This window comes from Rhipicephalus microplus, chromosome 6, assembly GCF_043290135.1.
Source record: "Rhipicephalus microplus isolate Deutch F79 chromosome 6, USDA_Rmic, whole genome shotgun sequence".
Taxonomy (NCBI): Eukaryota; Metazoa; Arthropoda; class Arachnida; order Ixodida; family Ixodidae; genus Rhipicephalus; species Rhipicephalus microplus.
Window position 1 is genome coordinate 105,018,194 of NC_134705.1, and position 13,573 is coordinate 105,031,766.

General features: G+C 44.9%; 1 protein-coding gene across 4 annotated transcripts in view; it reads left to right on the forward strand.

Moving 5' to 3' along the window:
* Positions 1-13,573, forward strand: part of LOC119167425 (uncharacterized) — a 179,152-nt gene that overhangs the window by 154,479 nt on the left and 11,100 nt on the right. For all 4 annotated transcript variants that reach the window (XM_075866351.1, XM_075866353.1, XM_075866350.1 and 1 more), the window contains one exon: positions 4,837-5,014. In XM_075866351.1, the coding sequence (XP_075722466.1) occupies positions 4,837-5,014 (178 nt within the window). The remainder of the gene's footprint in view (positions 1-4,836; positions 5,015-13,573) is intronic.

A 13,573-nucleotide genomic window follows, 5' to 3' on the forward strand; every position in this document is an offset into this window, starting at 1 on the left:
TGGCAAGACCAACCCTATAGCCCAAAACATCGACTAGACATCACAAGGAAGCTGGGAACTATTCTAATTACCATCATCGGCAGCAATCGAGGGGGCCTGCCAACTATATGAAGCAGGATGTGAATTCGTCAACGTGGGGGAGGGGGGCTTTGATGCGAACGGTAAGGCTTGTACGTGGGCTGATTGTGTGGTGCCAGCCCTTCCAGCCATGTGGCACCCATTAACCCGAAGATCAGAGCCTATTTGTATTGAAAGCAAAGAAGAATGATGCATCTCATGCCTGAACGTTACCTTCTTTAATCGAGTCCACATGTATTCATCCTAATCTTCTTTTTATATACAACAAGCACGCGCAGAAGTGTCCCACTAAGAACATCGTCTCGTCGGTGCTATGTGCCCCACAAATGCTAAGACTTAGCTAATGTTCTGCGTCTTTGAGCCGTCATTGTTTTCTCACAGAGCAAGTCTTATAAATCAAGGACTGAAGGAGCGTACCCCTAGTTGTTTTCACCCCTCCAGCGATTCAATTCTCGCGCAACCCTGTCAATGAAGGACAAGGGCATAATATTGGGAAGCCTGGTCGCTGCCAGCTGGATGGGAAATGCCTGAAAATCCAGCCTGGGGCACACTCATACATGGCGGGCTCGCACCTAACACCACTGTTTTTTCCGGATATATGGCACCGAAGGTGTTTCCCAATGCTTTCCTTATGTTCTTACTAACTACCACGGCCAGCCGCCAGCTTTTTGCCCTGAATGCTGAGGTTACAATATATTGCTTCATCCACCAGTCGCCTGCCAAATCCTTTGACCATGCGGCTGACTCGACGCAACCTTATTGACCTTGAAGTAGACGACATCTAGTTTTCTCACGGCAGGTGGTCAGTCGGCGACGTTGATTGGTTAAATTGGGGCGAGCGAGATGGCGGACGACGGAAGAGCTGTGAACGAAACGGGTCAGCTTGTGGAGATGGAGAGCGACGACGATATGGCGGCACAGAAGGAACGTCTTCACTGGTGGCCTGAGGTGACCCCGGTAACTTTGAAAGCGTTCATGATCTCTCTCTACGCGATGGGTGTACCCATAGGGTGCCTGATGCCAATACCACCGAGTGTTACAATGGCAGGCCACGTGTCCGACAAGGTGACAGTTGAAACAAATCGGGCGATCGTCAGCAGTCCTCCAGTCGGCTCGATTGCGAGGGCGCGCTGGAAGGTTTTGGCTTTGGGCATACGAAACAGGGGATCGACGACAGTTGATCGGTTGAGAGGGAGCTGTAGTGCACTCGGAGGCCAGTGCAGCATCGGAAAGTTCTTGTCACACAATGGAATGTACCAATGGCACCATTTGAGGGCTAGAGTCACAGGCATGGGAGCACGTTGACGCAGGAGACAGAGCTTCAAGTTCACGTCTGATGATCTTGGTCACGTGCTCTGCAGTTAACGTTTTCTGTAGTGCAGGCCCGTCTTCGCCCGACCAGGTTGTTGCTGTGTTTAGTAGTCGAGTGAAATTATGGATGATACGTCGACTTTTTGCAGCCTCAAAACGCTGGCAATCCTTGATGATGGCATCGACCGTATCGCAGTCCTTGCATATGAGAAAGTTGATTGCATCATCTGCAATTCCTTTCATTATGTGCGCTACTTTTTCGGTTTCTTCCATGCTATTATCTGCTTTTCGGCAAAGGGCAAGCACGTCCTGTATGTAAGCCACGTAGGACTCTGATGACGTTTGCGCACAAGATGCCAACTCCTTCTCAGCCGCTGCCTTTCTACCCACAGACTAGCCGGGAAGGGCGCGCACCTTTTCTTCGCACGCATTCCAGCTTCCAATTTCAACTTCGTGTTTATCGAACCAAATATTTGCTGTTCCTTTCAAGTAGAACAGAAGATTGGCTAACATAAAAGTTTCATCCCAGCGGTAATTCTTTCTTGTACGTTCGCACAACGGCAGTCATTCTTCAATGTCGACATCATCCGTGCACACAGAATGTGCCAGGATCTCTTATTTGTGGAAGGACAACATTTGTTCTTGTTGTCGCCTCGGTGGGACGGGTTCCTGGTTTGCCTTGGTGGAAAAATCTAAGTGTCAGCCCCTGCGGAGCTGCGTTATATCGTGTTGTACCCCGCACCTCCACCAAATGTCACGGGGGTGGGAGAATGAATGAAATAAATATATTTACACAATATACAGGCAGACTCACAGGCAGCTGCAGCCAACATGGAGAAACAGCAGCAACCATAACGCGAGCACAGTTGCTTTCGTCGTCTTCATCGTCCACGATGCTCTTTCGTTGCCGATCTCGTGTAACAATATCAAAGCAGAAGCTCTGGAAAGCCAAGCAAACATGACTTTCATCAAGCTCTCATTATCTGTTCTAACAATAAAATTGCTTCTTTTTGCCTCTGTGGACAAGAAGAGTCATACTGTCCCAAGTTACTTAGCAAGCCAGCACCCACACTTTCTTCTCAAATAGTTTCCAATATTATAGCTAGTGCACAAACATACCCAGCAAGCAAATCAGGAAAAGCCAATCTGCATGAAAAAATTCAGCCGTGGCTAAAATCTTGTTAGACAAAAAAGTGAAAAGCTTGGTTGGACTCAAGTAGCACATTTAAAGCACACGGAGCAAGTACACACATTCCTCATTCTTCACATGGTCATATTCTTCAAGGGTCTTGCGAACACTTCAAGTGGAGAATATTTAAGCTACAGATGTTAGGGAGGGCAGTGATATAGTCCTCTAAAAACCCGGCAACCTCGAGTGTACCGCCGTGCAGTCTTCGAAAAGTAGCCTTCGAAAGTGTATTGTTGAGATGCACAATTGTTTGCTCTATTTTCAAAAAGAATAATGATATCCCGATCGCAGATTCGTGCATGATCAGCCGCTTCCTCCGACAAAATTTATCTTCTATTGATATCGCTTGTGGGTTCACCTTGAATAGCTTTAGTGCTGCCAGGAAATCAACACGTGACGATTGTTGTGACGTGTGGCAAGAAAAATGTTTCACTTCTTGACAGATGGGTTCTCACACAGAGAAAGAGAAATGATGAGCAACGTTTGACTCGTGCGATAAAAAAATATTATTGTAGGCCAGTCACGCAGATATACCATTTTGTTTACATCTCTTTATCCATAAGAAAGTGGCTTGTAATCTTTTCTGGTAGGACGCCGAGCTGCCTCGCATGTTAGTGTTGCAGCCTAGTAATGATTTCTCCTTGAATTCATCACGTTTGTAAGTCATGCTCAAGTCCTTTCGTTTGCTCCGTCAATACCTACATCTGTATATTTCGTATCCGAAAAAAATTATCAGTAAATGTTCTAATATACTGGCCGTATTCCTAGTTATCATAGGTTTCATCTCTCCCTCACCTAGAAACGTCTGATCCTCCTTATCAAGTTACCCGCATGCTCCGGTGCTTTTGAACAAACTTGTCACCTTGACCGTGGATTGTAGTCCTCAATGACCGCAGCGTTATACAATTGAAATCTTAATAAAATTGAGGCCGACCTCTCTGCCTTTCTGTAAATGAACTTATCTATCTTAATAAAATTGAGCAGCAAAAAATCACAACACAACCACGAAATGAACGATGATGAGCAGAGTGAATTATCTATCAATCCTTCGCACTTTCATCTATGCGTCCACCGTCCATACGTGTGCCCGTTCGTGTGTTCGTTCGTGCGTCCGTCCGTGCTTCCATTTGTCCGTGCATCCGTGCGTCAGTCCATTCGTACGCACGCCCGTTCATGCGTCCAATCATGTATCTAGCCGTGCATCCGCCTGCGCATGCACCCATGCGTCAGTGCGCCCATTCAACCGTCCGTGTATGTCTGTCCGGCTGTTCATCTGCTTTTCTGTCTGTCCGTCCAGTCATTTAGTTAACACTTCAAGTACCGCAACCTCGCTTTTTTATCATATGTTCATCACATACAAGTACCCCAATCCAGTGAATAAAGCAAGGAGTAAACGAGAGTATATACCACATTTCTGATGTCAGCGCTTTGTAAACACCGATAGCATAATACCTACGCCATGCTTCGTTTCAGAACATGTGGATGGTCGTATATGTGGCACAGGTTACGCACTACAACAACGGAGACGCACAAACCACATCATAAGGAGGTTCCCCCCTAATTAGATACCCATTAGCATGTTCTGCCATAATGCAAAGCGTCATTGTAACTATACGCATCTTTGTGTTTGGCCATATAATGTGGAAAATATGGGTACGCAGGTGCCTTGTGCAGTTATAACGTTGTGTATAGTGTTTTACGCGTATTCGGCGTCAATAATACTTACTTATATGTGTTGTCCACACTTGTCCTTTAAACTTTCTTTATTACGCACTGTTGGCGAAAAGACCACCGTGGGTTTCCAGGAGCGCGATCCAGCTTAAAAATTTTCATTCCGCATGTCTATTCATTTACTGTTCGGGTCCATTGACTACGAGCCCTTTAGAAAAGGGCTACTAAAGCCATCGTCTAATGCGGCTGTCACGGCAGCGCTGATTGTAGTTTAAAGGAGTGAATTCCCAATGTCGTAGTGATGAAGCCTATTATCAGCAACAGAGCTTCGTTCATTTTATGATAAATATGTACTGTCTAGCCTAATTTTTCTACTTCACTTTCATTATTTGTTTTATCGCCATGATATGGTTCCCGGAGCTGCAAAACTGTAAATCAAATAATGAATTCTTTTATTTGGTACACCAAAACTTGTCTGCTTGATAATTATTCTTATTACAATGATTGTATTGACACCAAGAAATGCTCTTGTAGATGACGCAGTTTTACTATATTGCTGCTTTGTTTATCTTTCGCCGTCACTATAGCTGAGGCGCAAGAACTACCCATGCTCCACGCAGTCAATCTGCATCGAAGGCTTTTGTTGCCTTGACTATGGTCGCCAACGTAAACGATGCAAACCACTCGGCAAACTTGGTGACCCTTGTTCACCCATCGCTCACACTGCTGTGTACTCGAACTCTTGCCCCTGTGGTCCACTTGAAGGTAAGATAGACTTTGAATTAGCGTTCTTTTGCCAACAAGTTCGAGCTTCTTTCGTCAGGTGTTCTCGTATAGTTTTTCTATAAGGAGGTAACTCTGAAAGTATTTCACCATCAAGCGAATTTTTGAAGCAAGCACGTGTGAATAAAACCAGATACAGGAATATTTTGAGGGTTTCTCTGAAGTATTGCGCAACATACAAGCAAACTTGTTTCAGACGAAAAACATGTGTATTCAGGACAAGTGCGACGACACATGTCCTTATATTCTTTAATACATAAACCAGCAGAAAGATGATCATATTTTTGAGAAAGACTCTCATTTTGCTGACCAATTTATGGCGAATGTCGAGGGTAGCTAATAGTGGAGGATGAGACTTCAAAGCGTGTCCACTGGAAATGGTGTCTTAATGTGCAACCACATTTGAATATTCATTTTCAATCCTTCAAAGCGATTCCAATGTCCTCTTTGGTGACTCTTGTATTCCAATGCTCAAAACAGAGTTTTCGTGAATTGAAGCTGCCATAGGTTCTTCTAATGAGTCAGCGGAAGTCTGGTGCTTGTTGATGACAGCTTAAGCAAGAAAGCAGGGCGGCAGAAAGTAATAAATCTCCCACCGCAGGTCCCGTTTTGCCTAAATTTTCAATTCGAGAAAATGGCCTTTAGCACACTTTTATTCTCATATGTTCATTGCGCTTCATTTCAACCTCTTTTGCGCTGAAAAAGCTTGATTGAATGGTTCTTACTGCCAGATTCATGAAAATTCACCTTTGTTCGTTATGCAACAACCTCAGGTGATCAGTACATTGCCAGTCTCATCAGAATATTCGTGTAAAGACTATCTGCTATAATTGAAGACACAAAAATAAGAAAAAACAATTTCTTCTTGCGGGACCAATCGTTGCAATTGTTTTAGCAAATATACATGCCCAGCACATCAGCCAGTTTAGTTAGAAGTTTCCGTATTATCTCTGGTGCCCTACTAATAATGTCCACATGTCTTAGTGAAAGCACCTTGTATAAGTGCTTTGAGGTGTTTGCATTCGCATAAGAAACCGCAACATTCTAATAATAAGTTTCATCATCACCACCATTTCATGCGAAAAATGTCAAATAGCTCTTCTTGTTAAACTTGCGCTTTTGGTGTCTTTGGTTGTGGGCGAAAAATTACGTTGCCCATTACAAAAAAATCTACGGGGATGCAAACAAAATGAATAAGTAAAGTTTTATTTTCAACAAGTTGTTTAACCCCACCATAGTGTGTGCTAAGCAGGCCTTAACCATTCTATACATGCCATTGTCCTAAACTGTTTCGCAAAACACTTGCATGTTAAATAATAATAGGAGTGTTCACAACAGATGCAATATTGCGCGAAAGAATGATAGAACGACAGTGGGCAGAGCCTCTTGTCAATTACTCGACGAGATATATTTTCAAAAATTTCTGCGTCACGTTTTCAAGTAACTAACGATTGACTTCAATAATTTAGTCTATTGCCTCATAGTTCAGTTTCCAGAAAATTTCTTAAAATCTGAACAACCGAGATCGACCACACGGTGTCATCGCTTCATCTCTTCCCTCGTCACCACGAGGGGTAAAAGCTAAACAAGGAGTAATAGCACAAAAGAACTCCGTGACCTAACGACTGAGTTTTGACGTTCTGTCATCATTATTTTTTTAGTTTCTTGGAACGAGTACCTCACTTTCACTGTGGTCACGGCCGCAAACATCACAGCTTCTATCTGCGGCCACGTTTCCATTGAAACACACCATGCCCATTTGTATTTCTATGCTATAGTGATGAAGACAACAGGCGAAACGACATTGTGTCTAGACCAATGAAGTTTTTAATCAATCGACACAACCTGTGGACGTGCAATTTGATATGTAGGGCGCTCAGTGGGGTGCAGCGGCTGAGCGAAGCCACCCGGCTGGTTTCAGAGCTGTTGAGAATGCCCTGTACACAGAGTCGCTAGGGTGAGCAGGGCTCAAGGTGTTGTGAAGCAGCTACGTCTGAAAAGAAATCGATAGTGTACACTTTCAGCATGATCGCGAGAAAAGGGGTATACTTTGACGTGGAGTCACGCATTATCACGTCTTGGCTTCTCATCGCTGTCTGATATTACGCATAATGTGATGGTAGTACAGAATGTCGGGGGTTGCTTGTTAGAGGGGATTGAACAAAGTCGTTCCCGACGGCGGGTCAAGTTGGTGAATTAGTATTTTCGGATAACAAACAGCACGGTAGAGACGACGCACTCAAACCATATAGTCTGTTTTCTTGTCCATTGCATGTGCCACACAATACGTATACTCGAAACTTTCGCACAATCTGCACATCAGTCCCTCCGTCTACCACAGAGCCGCAAATGTACTCAAGACTGCTTCGGAAAAATATATATCAAGCAAACTTTCCCACATGATTCTTGTATCCGCCATCTAAGTTTTTATTGAAATAATGTACGCTATATATACTAAACACTAAGAATATTTAGCAAGCAATTATGACGTGCTTCAGAGACTCGTTGTAATTGAATAGCCGGTACTTTTTAAATCTGCATATTCATACACTAACCACCTCTTCGTTGCGATTTAACTAAAGCCCCTGCAGAAACGTTAGTGCCAACGTTATCGACGACCACTGAAAACTGTTTCCCAACCAATGTGTCAACGTATCTGGTAAGCCCGTAATGCTCCCGAAACGTAATCTACACAAATGCATTAGTTTGCCTCGTAGAGTGTTGGTCCAAGTGGAAAAAATGAAAACAAAAATGATGCGTAGGCAGCTACTCAGTGACTGCTTCGTATGACGCCCCCCCCCCCAAAAAAACTTTTTTTTCATTGTATAGACTGATGGTGATAACAAAAAAGGTGGCAAATCCGCTACTGCGGTATTTTGTCAAAACGCAACACTTCCACATCTGCCCCAATTTTATTTAGGAGTAACCAAAAAAACTCAAGTGCAAACGCGTCTACACATAGTTACAAAACCCACAATATACGCAATCATTCAAGAAACAAATTTAGACAGAGTTTCTATATCATAAGACACAAGCAATAAAAGTTTAGATAAGCAAGAATAGATTCTCAAGTCAATTATTGTGGATAATCATTTCCTATTCAACGAAAATGAAAGTAGAAGTCATAAATCAATGCAGTGATCTTACTTGGGAATAAAAAGAGAATGGCGCGAGGTTAAGATACCGAAAGAAAGGAGTAGCTTCGTTGGTATGCTGTAGGAAAATAAATGTTTAAAATTAGGACTTGATTCAAAAGAATGGTACTTCATCAAATCGGGCGGACGTCTTCTGTTTAGCTATTTGTTCACCTTGGCTCCTTAACTAGGCCCCGCGATTCTTATTTGCATACTTACTCTGCACTTCTGCCTTTTATTGTGCGTAAATATTCACCTACGTGCTTCCTGTTTTTGCATGGAACGCACAACACGCGCATCGAACCCAGGTGGACGGCTCATCGCGAGTAATGTGAGGAGAGATGAGAACATGCCTCAAGTGTAAGACTTAAAGCGCTGTAGATGCAGTCAACATGGCGAAGGGTGCGCCAACGACAGCTTGCCGGTCGTGGAAAGACAGAAGAATGAAGTGAGCGAGTGCGGAGCATTAAAGTTCAGAGCGAACGAGATGGAATGGACCGAGTGAAGCATGCGCGGAGCACAGGTTGTGGGGTAGAGGAAAGAGAGACGATTGAGGCGAGCAGAAGCGAAGCGTTGCAGTTGAAAGTCAGGAAGATGAAGTCGAGATAAGGAAGCATCCGCACAGCGCAATTTGTCCTGTCGAAAAAAAAGGCAATTAATGGAGGAGAACGGAAATTGATTGTATCCATGCAGGGTCAGAAGCATGGCCTAGGAAGACAGGAAGAGCGGGCTGAACCCAGGAGCGGGGGGGTTGGTTCATACAGAGGTAGCCAAGAGAACAAACCGGGGTAAAGTGTTGGTGTGCGATGTTAAGGGAAGTGGGTAGCTAGAGGAAAGCATGCGACTACTAATGCGCACAAGTGCCATAAAAATGCAGTATAAAAACAAAGCGTGCCTTTTAGGGACCACTCAGCAAGCCCATACAAAAGTTTGGTTAGACAGTGGAAGTTGTTGGGTGTTCGATGACTTGCATTTTGCCACAAAAATTTTGAAATCGGTTTTTCACGAGCGGAGAAAACGGGTCTTTTGAAGCGGTGCGAAACGAGGATGACAAGAGGCACGGCCGGACTCGACTCCTTCTCCGGTGCCCCGTCGAGTCCGGCCGTGGAAGAGGCAAGCTCGAAACCCTTGTCGCTCCTCCGCGTAGCCGTCGGAAGCCAAATCTCTTACCCACCCTTTCCGGCATCCAACCAAGGGGTCGTGTACGCATGACGTGCCCAAACAAGTCCAACCACTGAGAACGCGGTGGCGTTGCTTTGTTGACCAGCGTTATTTTGTGGTCTTCTGCCTGTTTCTTCTGGATGGTTTGGAAACGCTGGCTTAGACTCGGTAGAATAGATGAGCACAACGAATGTGCGAACGCGTAGAAGCGTTCTAGGACCGTCGTCTGCTCGATGAACTCACCGCGTGTACACGAACGCGTGCGAAACGCTGACACATTAGCCCCGCATATTGTTGCAATTCACAGGAATAACTTGAAAAAAATGGCAGCCTTTCCACAGAGTAAATGATGGAGAGTGGGGTGAAGCATCCGTCTGTCCATTCTGTCTTGCTTCCGTCTGTTCATGTGCCCATCTGTGTGACCATCCATGTGTCCTTCCGCCCATCAGTGCGTCTGTTCGTGCGTACGCACGTAAATCTGTGCGTCCGTCCTTGCGTTCGCCCATGCATCCGCCCCTGTGTTGGTCCATGCGTCCATTCATCCGAGCAGCCATCCGTGCGTCCATTCGCGCATCTGTCTGTGTTTCCGTTCGTCCATCTATTCAACACTCCAAGTACCACCATCTCGCATCTTTTCATCATATTTTGCCCATATAGAAGCACCGCCATTTAGCGGACATTGGAAGGACAAAACAAGAGGTGGCACACGCACACTTTCTTACGGCTCGCGCTTCGTGTCTACTCTCCACCTTTAACCACCTCGAGTTCATGGCATATACTAGTTCACTGTATTCATGGCACTGCAGCCCAACGCTCGCTAAACCTTTCTAAAAGCAAGGAGGTTACGCCCAGCGAGTATAACGTAGCAACCCTTTCTTGTCAAATAGTGCTTAATGTACATGCTAATGGCTGCTAATGGGGAATGAGAGACAGGAGAATTTCGCTTTTAGTTAACGCGCACTCTGCGAATTTTTCCGTTGTTCAACAATGCACAGGAAAAATCTCCCACCGGTACCACCTTGCAGGTGAAAACGTAAGACTGGTTACACACTACGACTGCTGCTACTACTACAAGGGACGAACGGGTGCCGCTTTAGAGAGCTTCACCACTAAAAAGACGCTCACGTTTCTTTATTGCGTCTCATCATTTCTCTAGAACATTATTATTCTCTTGAAGGCACAAATTACATAAACTACGCATATCGTGCTATATAATTTTGGCTATGTCACGTTCCACTGTTTCCTACGTCAGAGCAGAGTCGTCTACGTAGAGGACCACAACACTTTATTGCCGTGTAAGTATGCCCCTTCATATGCACACGTCATTCCCCCCTTTTCTGGGTGCACGCTGGCAGAAGAGAGAGAAAGCAGCGTTCATTTTGAAATTTGACCCATTTTTTTGGCGCGTAGCATTGCAAATTTTGGCAGACGTGATTATGAACACCTCGTGTACGCATTGTGCTTGTCTGCTCAAAATTGTCAATCCTGGTGAGTGTCCCTCTAAAGATATGTGTAAAGCAGGGTTTTGAAAGACATGACATGCTAAAAGCCCACGGATGGCACTAGGCGTCATGCAGGTATTATTTTTCACTTTCACATCTTGACAAGATTGTGGCTTCTAAGTTCGCCGGAACGCGAATAGGAGAGGATTTCAGAAATGTTGGACACTTTCTCATTTTATGATATAGCGATGAAGTTTTGTTTTACTGGTGCGTTTGTAAAACGATGAATATTTTCAACGAAAACCTTCACACCTTGATTTCATCTAATAGGCTTCCGTGGGAAGCTGTGATCCAGTTTTTAGACTAAAGTTTAACGTCATCAGCGAGTGGCTTCATGACACCACGTGCCTAGAAGCCACTGATGTCTTTTCGTTCACCTGAATGTAAAGTCAGAAAAAGAGCCACTGCACACACTTCTTTTCGAAATACCATCAACAATTCATGTTATCAAAGTGCTCACAGTAGATTTATGGCGCAGGTATCGAGGTCTGAAGATGCGTGCTTCCCGAAAGAATTACTAATTTCTGTAGCGAGAAGCTTGTTGGGAAAGGCCAAAGATCGTGAGGCTGCGCGAAGAAACACTGGAGATGGCCAAGAACCACAAAAACAAAATGCCATCGCACTCCTATATCTGCATCAGATTTCGCACCACATAAAGATATGGCAAAAAATCAGAGGTCACGGTTTTTTGGGCCGAAACCACAAAAACCAAATGCGGTGGCACTCCTATATCTGCTTCAAATTTTGCACCACCTAAAGATACAGCAAAAAATCAGAGGTCACGTTTTTTTTTTCAATCTCAATAAACTGTCGAAGCTATGCATGCGAAAATGGCCTGTGGATAGGCACAAGGGACAAAGGCTGCACTACTTAGCATAGAATCCTGATCGCAGAGTATGCAAAACAAGTGCTCAATGACATACCCCTTTCCCGGGGGGCGGCATAGGGGGGAATACAGGAAATGTCTCAACATGGGTACGCTACAGCATCGACAAAAGCGAAAAAAAAGGTATACATGGCTTTTTCGCACAACATTGTTTTGTTTGTGGCTGCGCTCTCATTTTTTGTCAGACTACCGTAATCGCTAAACGACGCGTGAAAAGAAAAGGTTGGTGATTGAAGCTGTGGTAAACAAAAAAGACAATTAGCAAATTTTCTACAGCACTTTCTGGAAAATATTTATGATTCTTGTGGGGAGCTGACCCCCGTGCCCACTTTTTTTAAGTTTGAGTAAATGAATACTTGTTCGCATGATGAAAAGATGCTTTCGACAGGATGCCTTTGCGCATAGAGATTTTCGCATAGTTATACGTGCATATTTCAATGTAATAAACTTTAGTTGCAATTCAGTGCTTGCCTCCGTATATCCCTCCTTCGTTCTCGTCTATTAGTGCGCTGTGAGTTGTTGTAAGTCTTCAACAACTAGCACGTCGAAAACCTTGCTCGTTCTCAGATGCGAAGCAGCTTTTTCAATCACGTGTGTGACGCCATACGTACCTGTGTCCGTGCGAACGCGTCGGCACGAGTTCTCCTCGTCGTAGGTGTTGGAGCAGTACTAAGTAGGTCCCGGCACAGCTGCGCGTAGACGCCAAGCTCACCCAGCACGCTTACGTCGCAGGTTCAGGCAGACGTCACTCTTCTCGTACACCCGCAGCACCTGGCTCCTCCGCCCACATGCAACACAATCCTCTCTGCCCTCCACCTCTCCACCGCCCGGAACGTTCAACCACACATCGGTCACCCGCACGCTCCATCCGCTGAGTAAACCGGAACTACCACTGTGCCTGCTAAACAGTTATTGCACAACGCGACAAGACAACGTAACATTCACAGACCTACTTAGCCACTTCTTATAGGCTGCTTGCAGGTACCCTTTGCTGATTGTGGAAGATTTCAGTCAACCTGCTATTTTGCAGCTTTTTTGTTTCTTGCCCGTTCGTTTTCTTTTTCTCTTGTAAAAAGGAAGTGTGAAATAAACTTGAAACTTGAAACTTTGGCAGGACGTGCGTGAAGAAAACCGTCCCAGTAAGTTGTCAAATCTTATGTCCAGGTTGCGCCTAACTTTACACCGACCCTGCCTACCCCGCTTGTGTGGGTAACTTTGTGACCCTGACACATGTCCGGACGTTCTCTGAAAAAAAAACATCCAGTATTCTGAGTGGGTGAAAACCGACGAGGCATTCGGCAGTCACCACTGCATACTCATTACGACTACTCATACACATCCTTTGGCAACACTCTATAGAGAAGCGAAAATTTCTAGTTAGACACAGTTTTCACAACTGTACGCCAATTGGAGCGCCTTTGCACAGGAAGCATACCATGCTTCCAACAACTGGTTTTTACCCTTTATGGCTCACAAACGCACATTAAACTCTTGGAGGTGACTACAGCAGTGGACGACCACCACCTTCTTCTCAAAACGCCCCGGCACAGCCTTGTACAGCAATGACGCCTGTAAAGATACGTAATTCCGAACGCCGAGCTCATTCCGAAAGCGGTAGTGTGCGCGGCTGAGCTCACTGAATCCGATTGGGTGGACCAAGCCAACCATTTGCAGAGACAATGCATTTGCATTGACAATGAATTGCAAATACATTTGCAGAGACAATGCTCCTATGCCAAATATGCAGACCAGCGCAGTACGTCTTGCTTCAGCTCGATAATGACATCCTCGATCTAGTCGAGTATCCCCCCAAAAAAGTTTTGCTCGCTTTAAATCTGACAGAGGGCTTTGATGTCGT